The 13,740-nt window shown below is 45.0% G+C and overlaps 1 protein-coding gene across 2 annotated transcripts; it reads right to left on the bottom strand.

Moving 5' to 3' along the window:
- Window positions 1-4,294: 4,294 nt before the first annotated feature.
- Window positions 4,295-12,367, bottom strand: SLAMF8 (SLAM family member 8). Of its 2 annotated transcripts, XM_058159859.1 has the most exons (5): window positions 12,198-12,367; window positions 9,992-10,321; window positions 8,120-8,428; window positions 6,233-6,349; window positions 4,295-5,672 (listed from the first exon to the last, which is right to left on the bottom strand). In XM_058159859.1, the coding sequence occupies exons 1-5, from the start codon at window positions 12,235-12,237 to the stop codon at window positions 5,623-5,625; spliced, it is 846 nt and encodes a 281-aa protein (XP_058015842.1). In that variant the 5' UTR covers window positions 12,238-12,367; the 3' UTR covers window positions 4,295-5,622. The 2 variants fall into 2 exon arrangements, with proteins under 2 accessions (XP_058015842.1, XP_058015843.1); XM_058159860.1 differs by lacking the exon at window positions 6,233-6,349.
- Window positions 12,368-13,740: the final 1,373 nt, after the last annotated feature.

Raw genomic sequence — 13,740 nt, 5'->3', positions numbered from 1 at the left:
TTCCTGGCTTCTGCTGTTCTGCCTAGATATTGCTGAGATGATGTGATTTGGGTCTTATGCCCGTTTTGAGTTTTGATTTCTGGACAAGAAAGAGGCCTTTCCCAGGGTTGGCTTTTGGGGGGGGGGGGAACAGAGGTGGATGAGGGGGGAGGGAAGCATTTTCCAATGAGGTGATGGAAGGAAACATCTTTGAGAACAAGGCGGGGTGGGGGGGAGGTGTGGAGAAATCCATCCCCTATTCTGATAAGATGCTGCCCTTTGGATTTTAAAGGGCTTGGAAGAACAGGATGGGATGGGAAGGGAGGAAGGAAGGAAGGACTAAGAGGGAACGGAAAGGAAAGAATGGGAGGGAGGAAGGAAAAAGGGAGGAAAGGAAAGAATGGGAGGAAGGATGAAGGAAACAAAGGAAAGAATGGAAGGATGAAAGGAAAGGAAAGAATGGGAGGAGAAAGGAAAGGAAAGTGGGAGGAAGGAAGGACAAAGGGAAGGAAAGAATGGGAGGAAGGATGAAGGGAAAGGAAAGAATTGGAAGAAGGAAGTACAAAGAGGAAAGGGAAAGAATGGGAGGAAGAATGAAGGGAAGGGAAAGGAAAGAATGGGAGGAAGGATGAAGGGAAAGGAAAGAAGGAGTAATGAAGGGAAGGGAAAGGAAAGTGGGAGGAAGGATGGAAGGAAAGGAAAGAATGGGAGGAAGGATGAAGGGAAGGAAAGAAGGAGTAATGAAGGGAAGGGAAAGGAAAGAGTGGGAGGAAGGATGAAGGGAAGGGAAAGAATGGGAGGAAGGATGAAGGGAAGGGAAAGGAAAGAGATTGGGAAGGAGGGAGGGCAGAGGGAAAGGAAAGGATGCAATAATAGAGAAGGGAGTGGGATTAGAATGGAATAGACTGGAGACGAGAAGAGAGTGGGATAGGACAGGCCAGGAAAAGGAGGATCAGATAAGATAGGAGGAGGAGGAGAGTCAGGATAACCTCCCAGGGCCTCATTATTATTATTTTGCTTTGAAATCTGTAGGAATTCTAGACAAAACTTTGAGCTCATGTTGAGGGATCCCCTGGCTTGGGATATTCTTCCAGATGTTTGCTGCTGTTTGTACCTGTCTCTGCCAAACCCCCCCCCCCAACACACACAGGGAAACAACTTCTGAATGAGAGGTGGTTTTTTTTCATCAGAAGCACCTTCAGTAACTTTTAGTATTTCCCCCTATTTATTTATTTTTTTAAAAGCCTGCTGCTTTTTCTTCTGCATCACTTCTGAGATAGCTGTCTTTTTTTTTTCTTAAAAAAAAAAAAAGACCTCCCTCCAGGAAGCAAAATGAGTCAATTATTTGTTATTTGGCTATATATTTGTTTTTCCCCACTTTCTTTTCTGAAGGGCTAACCAGCAGAGGTCTTCAAGCGGCCAAGTTTGAAGACCTCTGGGCTAAGTAGCTTTTAAGTTGCGTTAAGTGAACCCCTTTGGGGTTAGATCTGGAGTCAGGACAGCAGGGGGAGAGAAACGTCGATATCAATAAAAAGGCTATGCTGAAAAACCACTGTTCATCTGTCCGAGGATGGGAGCCCCGTTCTGTATCCGTCGTAAACCGAGACAGAGTCCATCATACCGTTAGCAGCGTGGGGTGAATTGGATTCGTCTCGGGGCAACCTGGGAAAGTGAACAGCAGAGACCGATAGTGGTAAGAAATGCAAGAAAATTCAGGGTTGGCTGGGTTTATAGCTTTTATTTCAGGCTTCAGAAGAGCCTGACCCGGAAAGCATCGCCCTAAATCTTAAGTGTATTTTTTAAAAAATTTGAATTTATATCTCGCCCTTCTCCGAAGACTCATGGTGGCTTACACTGTGTTAAGCAATAGTCTTCATCCATTTGTATATTATATACAAAGTCAACTTTTATTGCCCCCAACAATCTGGGTCCTCATTTTACCTACCTTATAAAGGATGGAAGGCTGAGTCGACCTTGGGCCTGGTGGGACTTGAACTTGCAGTAGTTGCAAGCAGCTGTGTTAATAACAGACAGACTTAGTCTGCTGAGCCACCACAGGCCCCTATTTAACCAGCAACTCCATAAAACCCGTTCTGCGTTTTGACTGTTAACTACAAAGCCGGCAGGCTTAAATCCTTTGGGGTAAAATGGATGCCATCGTTTCTTACAAACCTATAACTGAACAAAAAACTAGGCACACCACCAACTCATTTCAGCTGTGGCTGAGTCAATATTTGAGAATTGCATGGTGGCTGGGGAATTCTGGGAGTTAAAAGCCATCCGTCTTAAAGCACGCTGGCTGGGGAATTCTGGGAATGGAAGTCCACCCATCTTAAAACATCCAACTGGGGGATTCTGGGAGTTGAAGTTCACCCATCTTAAAGCATGCTGGATGGGGAATTCTGGGAGTGAAAGTCCACCCATCTTAAAGCATGCTGGATGGGGAATTCTGGGATTGAAGGCCATCCATCTCAAAGCACATTGGCTGGGGAATTCTAGGAGTTAAAGCCACCTGTCTTAAAGCATGATGGCTGGGGAATTCTGGGAGTTTAAAGCCATCTTAAAACATGATGGCTGGGGAATTCTGGGAGTTAAAAGCCATCCATCTTAAAGCATGCTGGTTGGGGGATTCTGGGAGTTGAAGTCCACCCATCTTAAAACATCCAACTGGGGGATTCTGGGAGTTGAAGTTCACCCATTTTAAAGCATGCTGGTTGGGGGATTCTGGGAGTTGAAGTCCACCCATCTTAAAACATCCAACTGGGGGATTCTGGGAGTTGAAGTTCACCCATTTTAAAGCATGCTGGTTGAGGGATTCTGGGAGTTGAAGTCCACCCATCTTAAAGCATGCTGGATGGGGAATTCTGGGAGTGAAAGTCCACCCATCTTAAAGCATGCTGGATGGGGAATTCTGGGATTGAAGGCCATCCATCTCAAAGCACATTGGCTGGGGAATTCTAGGAGTGGAAGTCCACACATCTTAAAAGTTGCCCATGTGGAATACCCTTCATCTATTCTACACCAAGTCAACCCTTCCCTGGGCTGTATTTCTTGGAAAGCAAGGGCCACCTGTTTTAGACAAACTCAAATCTCCTCGTTTGTCTGGAAAAAAAAGTGTTGGGGGAGAAAAACAACAACTACCCACAAGTTTTCCCCAATGAGGAAGTCCTTTTTAATTGCAAACTAAAGCTGGCTTTTTTTTTTTAATCTTCAAAAAAATGTTTTATTTTCCCACAAGAAGGAAATGCAATTATTTAAAGAAGAGAATGCCTCTGGTATTCCTTCAGCATCGTTTCAACTCCCATGTTATACATGGAGAAATAATTTTTAGTTGCATTTCTTCTTCTATTCCCCCTGCCCTCGTGAGTTTGGGTGCCATAAGCTTCCATGATGGAAATTGGACAGTTAAGCCCCGTCTACTAACTTGGTCAGAGAGAGACCTTTGTCTGAAGTGATGTAGGGTTTCCTGCCTAACCCCTAAGGGGGTTGGACTAGAAGACCTCCAAGGTCCCTTCCAACTTTGTTATTCTAAATTGACAGAAACGTGCAATGCAACACGTTCATTGGAAGGAGATTGAAGAAATGACCTGTCTTTCCATTGCCAGCAGAGGGCAGTATTGGGCTACAAAATAGCACACCTATCCTTAGAACAAATGAAAGCGAAAGTTTTAAAAAACTTCGTTCCTGCGGATTCCTTCCCAACTGTAGTGTGTGTGGGGGTTTTCTGGCGCTACAAATCACTCCTGGTTCTTTCTTGGTGAGAAACCAACGAGCCAAGCTTTTGACAAACCCATTGAGGTAAGATTTGCCTCAATCGTTATTGCTACCTACTACACCTGGATCTAGAAACAACTTTGCAAAAACAGCTTGTGCCGTTTTCATCCCCTTTATATTTTATTCTCCAAAGAAGAGTTACCGACCTCCAAGGAAACCATGGCAGATTTTGGCCACTACTGTATTTGTGACGGTTGCATGTCCCACGCTCGTGTGATCATCCTTTGCGATCTTCTCAGCTGCTTTCTGACAAGCAAACTCCCCCGGGGAAGTTGTTCGCTTAACAACTGAGATTCCCTTAACAGCCATGGCAAGAAAAGAGGTAGAAGTGGGCACGGCTTGCTTAGCAGCTGCTTTGCTTAGCAACAAAAATTCCGGTCCCAGTTCTGGTTGTAAATGGAGAACTAACTTGGGGGTCCAATAATTAGGAGTTCCTAAATTAAAGGGTACTCTCTTTAAAAAAAAACAAAAACTTGCAAATTCCTTATTTAAAGTCAGTAGATGGTGCTGTTTGCAACAAGAAAATGAAGCTTTTTAAAAAAAAGAAAAAAAAGAAATAACAACAACTCTGGGTTTATCTGACCTTTGGAAATAAACGTGAATATTGCAGAACTCAAAAGTGAAACTGGAGCGCATGACAGGACAATTCTCTTATTTCCTTTTGTAGGAAACCTCAAGGTTGGGGGATCTTAAAGGAATTTCCCCAGCCAGCTTATATCCATATTTATTCCTTTTCAAAATAGGCATTTTATCTGCCTTACTGCTGATTAAAACAAAACAAGGGAGTGCTAGAGTTTTGGCTCAGAAATTAAAAGATCGCGTAGCCTGTTGACAGATTTGAAGAGCAGTCTCCGGCTCCCAAAATTCTCAGCAGTGGCTGGGCTGGTTGGGGAAAAGCTGGGAGTTGTAGTTCACAATATGCTGGTCAATGACTGTAATCAAGGTTTGACTGATTGCCTTTCACAGACCTGAAGGGCAATCTTTGGTTCCTCAGAGTTCTCAACAGTTGAGGAACTGTGGGAGTTGCAGTATCCAAACCCAGAGGACAATCTTCAGTTCCCAGAATTCTCAGTGGGGTTGCTGTGCTGCCTGGGGAACTCTGGGAGTTGTAGTATCGAGACCCAGAGGACAATCTTCAGGTGCCAGAATTCTCAGTGGTTGCTGTGCTGTCTGGAGATCTCTGGGAGTTGTAGTATCGAGACCTAGATGAAAATCTTCAGCTCCCAGAATTCTCAGTGATTGCTGTGCTGCCTGGGGATCTCTGAGAGTTGTAGTATCCAGACCCAGAGGCTACTCTTCAGTTCCCAGTATTCTTAGCGGTTGATGTGCTTCCTGGGGAACTCTGGGAGTTGTAGTACTCAGAGGATTACAGTATTAGTATACAGTATCTGTAGTATTCAGAGGACAATCTTCAGAATTCTCAGTGGTTGCTGTGCTGCCTGGGGATCTCTGGGAGTTGTAGTATCCAGACCCAGAGGACAATCTTCAGCTCCCAGAATTCTCAGTGGTTGCTGTGCTGCCTGGGGATCTCTGGGAGTTGTAGTATCAAGACCCAGAGGACAATCTTCAGCTCCCAGAATTCTCAGTGGGGTTGCTGTGCTGCCTGGGGATCTCTGGGAGTTATAGTATCCAGACCCAGAGACTACTCTTCAGTTCCCAGAATTCTCAGTGGTTGATGTGCTGCCTGGGGAACTCTGGGAGTTGTAGTATCGAGACCCAGAAGACAATCTTCAGTTCTCTAGGGGGTGGAAGGGAAGTCTCTTTCCGCCAAACACAATTTCTTCCCACTTCTCATTTCCCCCCCCCCCACAAAACACCTTCCACCTTCTGAGTCGGAGCAACCCAAGGAAGATCTGCGTTTCCCGTCTGCTAAAGCTGGATCGACTCGTTTCCGGGAACTGTGTAGAACATTTTCTTCCCTATAAAGAGATATTAATATTTGGTGAACAAGATGTTTATACATGAGATGTTTATACCCCTTTATACGGCATTACTGAGGCCACATGTGGAATACTGTGTCCAGTTTGGGTCACCGTAATAAAAAAAAATAGATGTTGAGACTCTAGAAAGGATGCAGAGAAGAGCAACAAAGATGATTAGGGGGTCTGGAGGATAAAACATACAATGAACGGTTGTGGGAACTGGATATGTCTAATAAAGAGAAGGATTGGGGTGATATGAGGGGTGATATTAGCAGTCTAATATTTGTGGGGCTGTCACAGAGAAGAAGGTATCAACCTATTCTCCAAAACACCTGAGGGCAGGACAAGAAGTATGTCAAGGTGATAATTTTAAAAGCTGACCAGCTGATGCAACCAAGGGTATGAGTCAGCAGGGTCTTTGCCTGTTATCCCTTTAAGAGCCTGTGTAATAAGAGTGTTCGTTGGTTCGTGGGAAGTTATCAAAAAGAGATGCAATCTAGAATTAAGGAGAAATTTCCTGACGGTGAGAACAATTAATCAATGGAACGGCTACTTACCGGAATGCTGTTTGTAGCACACGCACAAAAGGACTGCCAGCAAGAAGAAGAAGGAGACCACTGGGACAACGATCAAGAGAAGCTCCCTGAGACTGTATGCAGTTGTCTTCTCACCTTCTGGAGAACATAGAAGAACAGAGTTGGAAGGTCTTCTAGTTCAGCCCCTTGCTCGAGCAGGAGACTTAGTCTAGTCTATACTGTTCCAAACAAATGGATCTCCAGTCTCTTCTTAAAACGCTCCAGTGATGGAGCACCCACAACTTCTGGTGGCAAGTCGTTCCATTGGTTAATTGTCCCCACCGTTAGGAAACTTCTCCTTAGTTCTAGGTTGCTTCTTTCCTTGATTAATTTCCATCCATTGCTTCTTGTCTTGTTTGGAAAATAATCAAATGAAAAAGTAGGTGGGGGGAAAATCCCAGAGATTCCAGGAACAGTTTGGGTGTCCCTGTAGATCAGGGGTCTCCAATCTTGGTCCCTTTAAGACTTGTGGACTTCAACTCCCAGAGTTCCTCAGCCAGCTTTGCTGGCTGAGGGACTCTGGGAGTTGAAGTCCATAAGTCTTAAAGGGACCAAGGTTGGAGACCCCTACTGTAGATCATCTTAGGCACTGAGAGATAGAGGTAGTCCTCAACTTACAACAGTTCATTTAGCGACCGTTCGAAGTTACGACGGCACTGAAAAAAATGACTTTTGACCATTTTTCACACTTACGACGGTTGCCACATCCCCGTGGTCACGTGATCAAAATCCGGACGCTTGGCAACGGACCCGCGTTTACGACGGTTGCAGTGTCCCGGGGAAGGGGGTGGGTGGGCTCATGCGATCCCCCTTTTGCGACCAGATTCACTGAACGACGGCGTCACGAAGAGGACGGCTGCGCCGACCCGCTTAGCAACCGGGGCAAGAAAGGTCGTAAAAGAGGGCAAAACTCACTGCACGATCTCCCTTAGCCAAAGAAAGTTTGCGGTCGTAAGTCGAGGACTACAAGTCGAGGGGCCGTGGTAGCTCAGGCTGTAAGAAGCCTGTTATTAAAACACAGCAGTGTGATTAAGTGTGGAGTGACTAGAGGTTATAATTTAGGAATTATTTTAGATTATGATTGTTAGTTTTGATACCCTGCATTTTGTTCTGGGAAGTCGGGGTGGGGGGTGGGGGGTAAGGGGGAGGGGTAGAGATGGAGTGATGGTTAATGTACAGGGATTATTGAAGATGTATAAATATAATTAATGTAGGGTCGGGTCTGCCCAGTTACCATTTTAGAACGGTGGGGAGGGAGAAAAGAGGAGAGAGTAGGAGGTAGGAAAAAGGAGAAGAGGAAGGAAGAGGGGTAGAAGAGGAAGGAAGAGGGGTAGAAGAGGAAGGAAGAGGGGTAGAAGAGGGAGAAGGAACGTGTAGGGTGGAGGGAGGAGAGGATGTAGATAAGAGAAGGAGAGGAAGGTTTGGAAAGTAAAAGAAGGTAGAAGAGGGAAGAGTGTTAAAAAGGGGGGTGGTGACTGGGCAAGCCCGACTAATTGTATATAACTGTACATTGGATGAATTATTTGATATGATTGTAAAAATAAAACTTTTTTATAAAAAAAAAAAAAAAAAAAAAACACAGCAGCCTGCAATTACTGCAGGTTCAAGCCCAGCCCAAGGTTGACTCAGCCTTCCATCCTTTATAAGGTAGGTAAAATGAGGACCCAGATTGTTGGGGGGGGGCAATAAGTTGACTTTGTAAATATACAAATAGAATGAGACTATTGCCTTACACACTGTAAGCCGCCCTGAGTCTTCAGAGAAGGGCGGGATATAAATGTAAATTTAAAACAAAAACAAAAACAACACAGCCCGCAAGATCTCGCAAACGAAGGGGATTTCGGGTTAACCCCAAAATTGGCTGCCTACCTGAAGGTCGTTGGCAGGAGTCGCGGAGCTCGACGACAGCTGATTTGTGGACGACGGCGTTAGAGGCCGTACAGGTGTAGCTCACCTGGAAAGCTTCCTTGGGATCTAGTTGGATCCGTAGCACCTGGCCCTCCTCCATGAGCCAGTATTCCGGCTTTGGGCCGCTCTTCACCCCCAGCCCTGCCCACTCGTAAGTGACGTTAGTCCTGCTGGCTGCGTGGCAACTCAAAAAAAGTAGACAAGATTTGGAGGAGCCATTTCCAGCCTTTTCTTCGGTGAACAGCCGGATGACTGGGGTCGAAATCGTGTCTGGAAGAAGAGAGAGGCCAAAAGAAATCAGGGGAGGGGGCAACGTGGGGTAGGGATCCAAAGCAGCGAAGGTTTCCGTCCAGCGTCCCAATTTAATATCCCTACTAATGAGGGTCCTGACGTCACTAGCAGCATTGTGCTGATCGGGGAAGGTGGAACTCATCGCAACTTGAGGCGGGCTCTGGGGCCAGCACCGAGTCAAAACAGCATCCAATTAGAAGAAAAGTTGTTTTTTTTCTTTGTCTCTCTCTCTTTTTCTCTCTTTCTTTCTTCCTAGTTTTTCTAGACCTTTCCCTCCCTCCCTCCCTCCCTCCCTTCCTTTCTCCCCATTTGAGGTAAGTATGTAGAGAAAAAAAAAGTTAGAAAAATAGACAAAAGAAAGAAAAAAATGCGGGAGGAGGGGGAAAGATAATGCAGATCGTGGTTTAGCTTCCAGCCAGCATGGCTAGTGGTAAGAAATTCTGGGAAGGATAGTTTAACAATCAATGGATTGCTAGGACTTGTCCCTGGATCTTTTTAGAGTCAGTGATTGGACATGACCCCCCCACCTAGCCACGCCCACAGGAAAAGGTAGGAACATTTTTTGAATTTCCACCTATCTACCCCCACCCTTCCTTCACCAGTTGCCTCAGTTTCCCCTCCTTTAGCGGCCCCGGCCCCAGCCACGCTTCCTCCCACCACCGCCTCTTTGTTCAGGCTGCTTACCTTCTGCGGCGGCTGGTCCAGAGTCCGAAAAGCAAAATGACCGGAGTTTTCAGTGGCCCCCAGCCACAGGCTACTGAAAAGTACCTGTCGCCACCATGTTCTTTGCGCATGCACATCCTATTGGACTTGCAAGGCAATGCGATGCGCGCGTGTGAAGAACATGGCAGCGAGGAACATGGCGGGTGGGGCGAGTGAGCAGTGACCAGGGGACCGGTTCGGAGGCGTGGCCAGCCGGCCATCGCTACCGGTTCGGCAACCTTGGGCAAATTTCCGACAACGGTTCGTGCGAACCGGTGCAAACCGGCTAAACTAGACTGAACTAGACTAAAGTAAACTCTAAAATAGACAATTTTAAATCAATTTTAAAGCAATGTAACACTGTGGCTGAACACCACCTCTGGTGCGCACACATTTCCAGCGCATGGCGAACCAGTGGTAAAATTGGTAGGGGCCTCTGGTGGCTCAACAGGCTAATGCAGTCTGTTATTAACAGCAGCTGCTTGCAATTACTGCAGGTTCAAGTCCCACCAGGCCCAAAGTTGACTCAGCCTTCCATCCTTTATAAGGTAGGTAAAATGAGGACCCAGATTGTTGGGGGGGCAATAAAGTTGACTTTGTATATAATATACAAATAGATGAAGACTATTGCTTGACATACTGTAAGCCGCCCTGAGTCTTCGGAGAAGGGCGGGATATAAATGCAAATAAAATAAAATTACCTCCGTTCTATATGGGAAGGGAATGAGAAAAACCCAAACAAAACAGGTCTTTATTTCAGCCGCAGAAATAAAAACAAATTAATAAACAGGGGTTCTGACATTCCCCCCCCCCACTGTTTTTGGTGATAGCGCAACGTACCGTAAACTTTCAGCTCAAAAGCTTGTTGTTTCATCTGTCCTGTGGTGTCCACCAGCAGAACGGAGAAGATCCCACCATCTTCTAAATCCACTGGATCGATCTCTAAGGTGAAGTTGTCGCGGAGTCCAGTCCTTCCGTAGAAACGGGACCGGTACTGGATCTCTGGGCTTCCCTTGAACGAGGTGGCCACCAACTCTTCGGAAGGCGTCAAGGAACGCCAGATGAACTCCCGGATGTGAAAATTGGGTGGGGGGGCTGCTTTGAATAACACCGAATTCCCTGCTACTCCTAACACCTGCGTTGGTGTGTAGGCCCTTGACATGCATAGAGCTACAAGAAAAAAAAAATATGGACATGTCAAGGTATTTATAATGCTATTCTACATTGCAAAGACCTCATCTTGAGTCAAATCTCCAACCCCAGCTCAAATATGTCCAGTGAAGTAAGTTGGAATTATAGGTCTAAAAGGGACTTCAGAGGTCTTCCAGTCCAATCCAAACAAAACATATGATAATGGTTGCAGGAACCGGGCATGGCTAGTCTAGTGAAGAGAAGGACTAAGGGAGACATGACAGCAGTCTTCCAATATTTGAGGGGCTGCCACAGAGAAGAGGGGGGGGTCAAAGCACCCAAAGGCCAGACAAGGAATAATGGATGGAAACTGAACAAGGAGAGATTCAACCTGGAAATAAGGAGACATTTTCTGACAGCGAAAACAATCAACCCGTGGAACAGAAGTTGCCTTTGGACATTGTGGGAGCTTCATCCCTGGAGGTTTTCAAGGAGAGACTGGACTGCCATCTGTCAGAAACAGCGTAGGGTCTCCTGCTTGGGTGGGGGGTTGGACTAGATGACCTTCAAGGTCCCTTCCAACTCTGTTAATCTGTTAGCGTTTTGGGGAAAGCTGTTAACCCCCTGCTCAAGGCAGGAGACCTTAGACCAAGCACCTGAGGTCAGGGCAAGAAATATAATAGGTGGAGGATCATGAAAGAGAGAAGCAACCTAGAACTAAGGAGAAATTTCTGGACAGTGAGGACAATTCATCAGTGGAACAGCTTGCCACCAGAAATTGCGGATGCTCCATTACTGGAGGTTTTCAAGAAGAGGCTGGACAACCATTTGACTGGGGTGACATAGGGTCTCCTGCTCAAGCAGGGGGTTGGACTAGAAGACCTCCAAGGTCCCTTCCAGCTCAGTTAAACTATGTTCTCCAGAAGGTGAGAAGACCATACACAGTTTCAGAACGCTCCTATTGATCGTCATCCCAGCGGCCTCCTTATTCTATATTCTACAGTCGTGGGCCAAAATTGTGGGAATCTTTTGGGAAAAGTGTATTTTCTAAAACTAGCTAATAATACCACTTTTTGGGAGGCAGTAGTACCATAAAATTATATATCGATGGAAAGATAATTAAATCGAGAATGTAATGCAGTAACTTTTATGAAGGATTTGCTGTTGGCATAGCAGTTACAGTATAAAGAAGAAAAGGGAAACACATAGAAAAAACGAGATAGACAAAAATTATCACCATAGAAAAAACGAGTTTACAAAATCGATCACTATAGAAAAAACGAGATATACAAAATTGATCACCACGTCAGTTAATGCTCAGTTGAGTAACCTTTAGCATGAATGACAACCTTACATCGTCTTCCCATGGAGTGAACCGAGTCTTTTAGTTCTGCAGCTGTTATCATGTGAAACCCAGATTGAATGATGGCTTCTATTAACTGGGGTTTGATTGCTGGGTCGCTTCTGACTAACCAGTTTCTTGAGTCGGCTCCATAGATTTTTCAGTTGGGTGAAGGACTGGGCTATTCAATACCAGGCCATTCCAGCAGTGGAATAGGATTATCTTTTGAAACTTCCCCCCTCCAAAAAAGTGGTGTTATTAGCCATTGAACCTCAAAAATACACTTTTCCCAAAAGGTTCCCACAATTTTGGCCACGACTGGATCTTCAACCAAGCCTCAGTTCACTGGAGTCGCTTCCCATCTTCCTAAATCCTACCCACAATTCCATGGGGCGGCCCTTCTACTTGCCTCTGGGGGGTTTTTTGCGTGAATTTAAGGCAGAGGTCTTCAAACTTGGCCGCTTTAAGACTTGTGGACTTCAACTCCCAGAATTCTCCAGCCAGCTATGCTGAAATCCACAAGTCTTAAAGCGGCCAAGTTTGAAGACCTCTGATTTAAGAGATTCCTCTTACCTGAAGCGATCATCCATTCAAGGAGGAGGACCCAACCCATCTTCGCTCCGTCCTGCAAGGCAGCAGGGAGAGAAAAGACCTCGGCAAAGAGAAAGTAAACTTCACATGATGGAAAGCCTGTTTTTTTCCACAGGAAATCCCCTTTTTAATCACTTAAGGAAGAATTAGGGACTCCCATGATATGTTTGCCGTCCCTCCGCTTGCAAAAAGCAGAACTGAAAAAAACCAAAAAGTCCCAAAAACCTGGAGGAGGCTGAACTTTCAAGAAAACTTTGCAAATTCTGATAATCGTTTTTTTTTTCCTTTTTTCCCCCCCCTGGCCTGGTAATTCTCGGGAAAAGGGAATCGAGCGAGTTCAAGAAATCACACCCTTTTTTCTGCCCTGAAAAAGATTTAGCTTTGTGATGGGAAAGATTTTTCTGCCTGGTAGGAGAGTGAAATCTAACAGAAATAAAGCCCCAGGAAAAAAAGGAGGAAAAAAAAAAAGAGAAACGAAGAAAATCGGTCCAAATAACAGTAAACAAAGAAGGAACAATGTTATTAAAATCTGGTTTAAAAAATAAATACAGACAGCCCTTGATTTATGACCGCAATTGAGCCAGACTTTCTGTTGCTAAGTGAGACAGTTGTTAAGTGAATTTTGCTCCCTTTTACGACCTTCCTCGCTACAGTTGTTAAGTAGAATAGAATAGAATAGAATAGAATAGAATAGAATAGAATAGAAAATATGGAATGGAATGGAATGGAATGGAATGGAATAGAATAGAATAGAATAGAATAGAATAGAATAGAATAGAATAGAATAGAAAATATGGAATGGAATGGAATGGAATAGAATGGAATGGAATAGAATAGAATAAAATAGAATAGAATAGAATAGAAAATATGGAATGGAATGGAATGGAATGGAATGGAATAGAATAGAATAGAATAGAATAGAATAGAATAGAATAGAATAGAATAGAATAGAATAGAAAATATGGAATGGAATGGAATGGATTGAACTAGACTAGACTAGACTAGACTAGACTAGACTAGACTAGACTAGACTAGAATAACAGAGTTGGAAGGGACCTAGGAGGTCTTCTAGCCCAACCCTCTGCTTAGGCAGGAAACTCTCCACCACTTCAGACAAATGGTATCCAACCTCCTCTTAAAAACTTCCAGTGTGGAGCATCCACAACTTCTGGTGGCAAGTTGTTCCACTGGTTAATTGTTCTCACTGTCAGGAAATTTCTCCTTAGTTCTAAGTGAAGCACTGCAGTTGTTAAGTCTCGCTCAGCCACAGAACTTTGTGGCTCAACTGTGGTTCTAAGTCGAGGACCACCTGTGCATGCAGTTTTGACTGAGGGACAGTCCCTAAATCTGTTCAGGTCTGCCTGGATAGGTTCAGAGCGATGGTTATCGGAGTACCTGGATCCCACCCCTCCACCCCAGTTTGGAATTTTAATGGGACTCAGAACCTTGTTTAGGTCTGATTGTCGGATGATTTTATGCAAAGCTTCTTTCGCGGCAGGTGTTGGCAACTCTTAGCGGCGAACTC

The sequence above is a fragment of the Ahaetulla prasina genome, chromosome 17, assembly GCF_028640845.1.
Source record: "Ahaetulla prasina isolate Xishuangbanna chromosome 17, ASM2864084v1, whole genome shotgun sequence".
Taxonomy (NCBI): Eukaryota; Metazoa; Chordata; class Lepidosauria; order Squamata; family Colubridae; genus Ahaetulla; species Ahaetulla prasina.
The sequence above is the reverse complement of the archived record's forward strand: the minus strand, read 5'-3'. Positions and strand labels throughout refer to the sequence as shown.

Coding starts and splice junctions, on each gene's coding strand:
- SLAMF8 (XM_058159859.1), bottom strand. CDS start 12,237: ATGGGTTGGGTCCTCCTCCTTGAATGGATGATCGCTTCAG. Junction 6,350..8,119: donor CTCCTGCCAACGACCTTCAG/GTAGGCAGCCAA, acceptor TATGTTCTCCAG/AAGGTGAGAAGACAACTGCA. Junction 5,673..6,232: donor GTGCTACAAACAGCATTCCG/GTAAGTAGCCGT, acceptor ATCTCTTTATAG/GGAAGAAAATGTTCTACACA.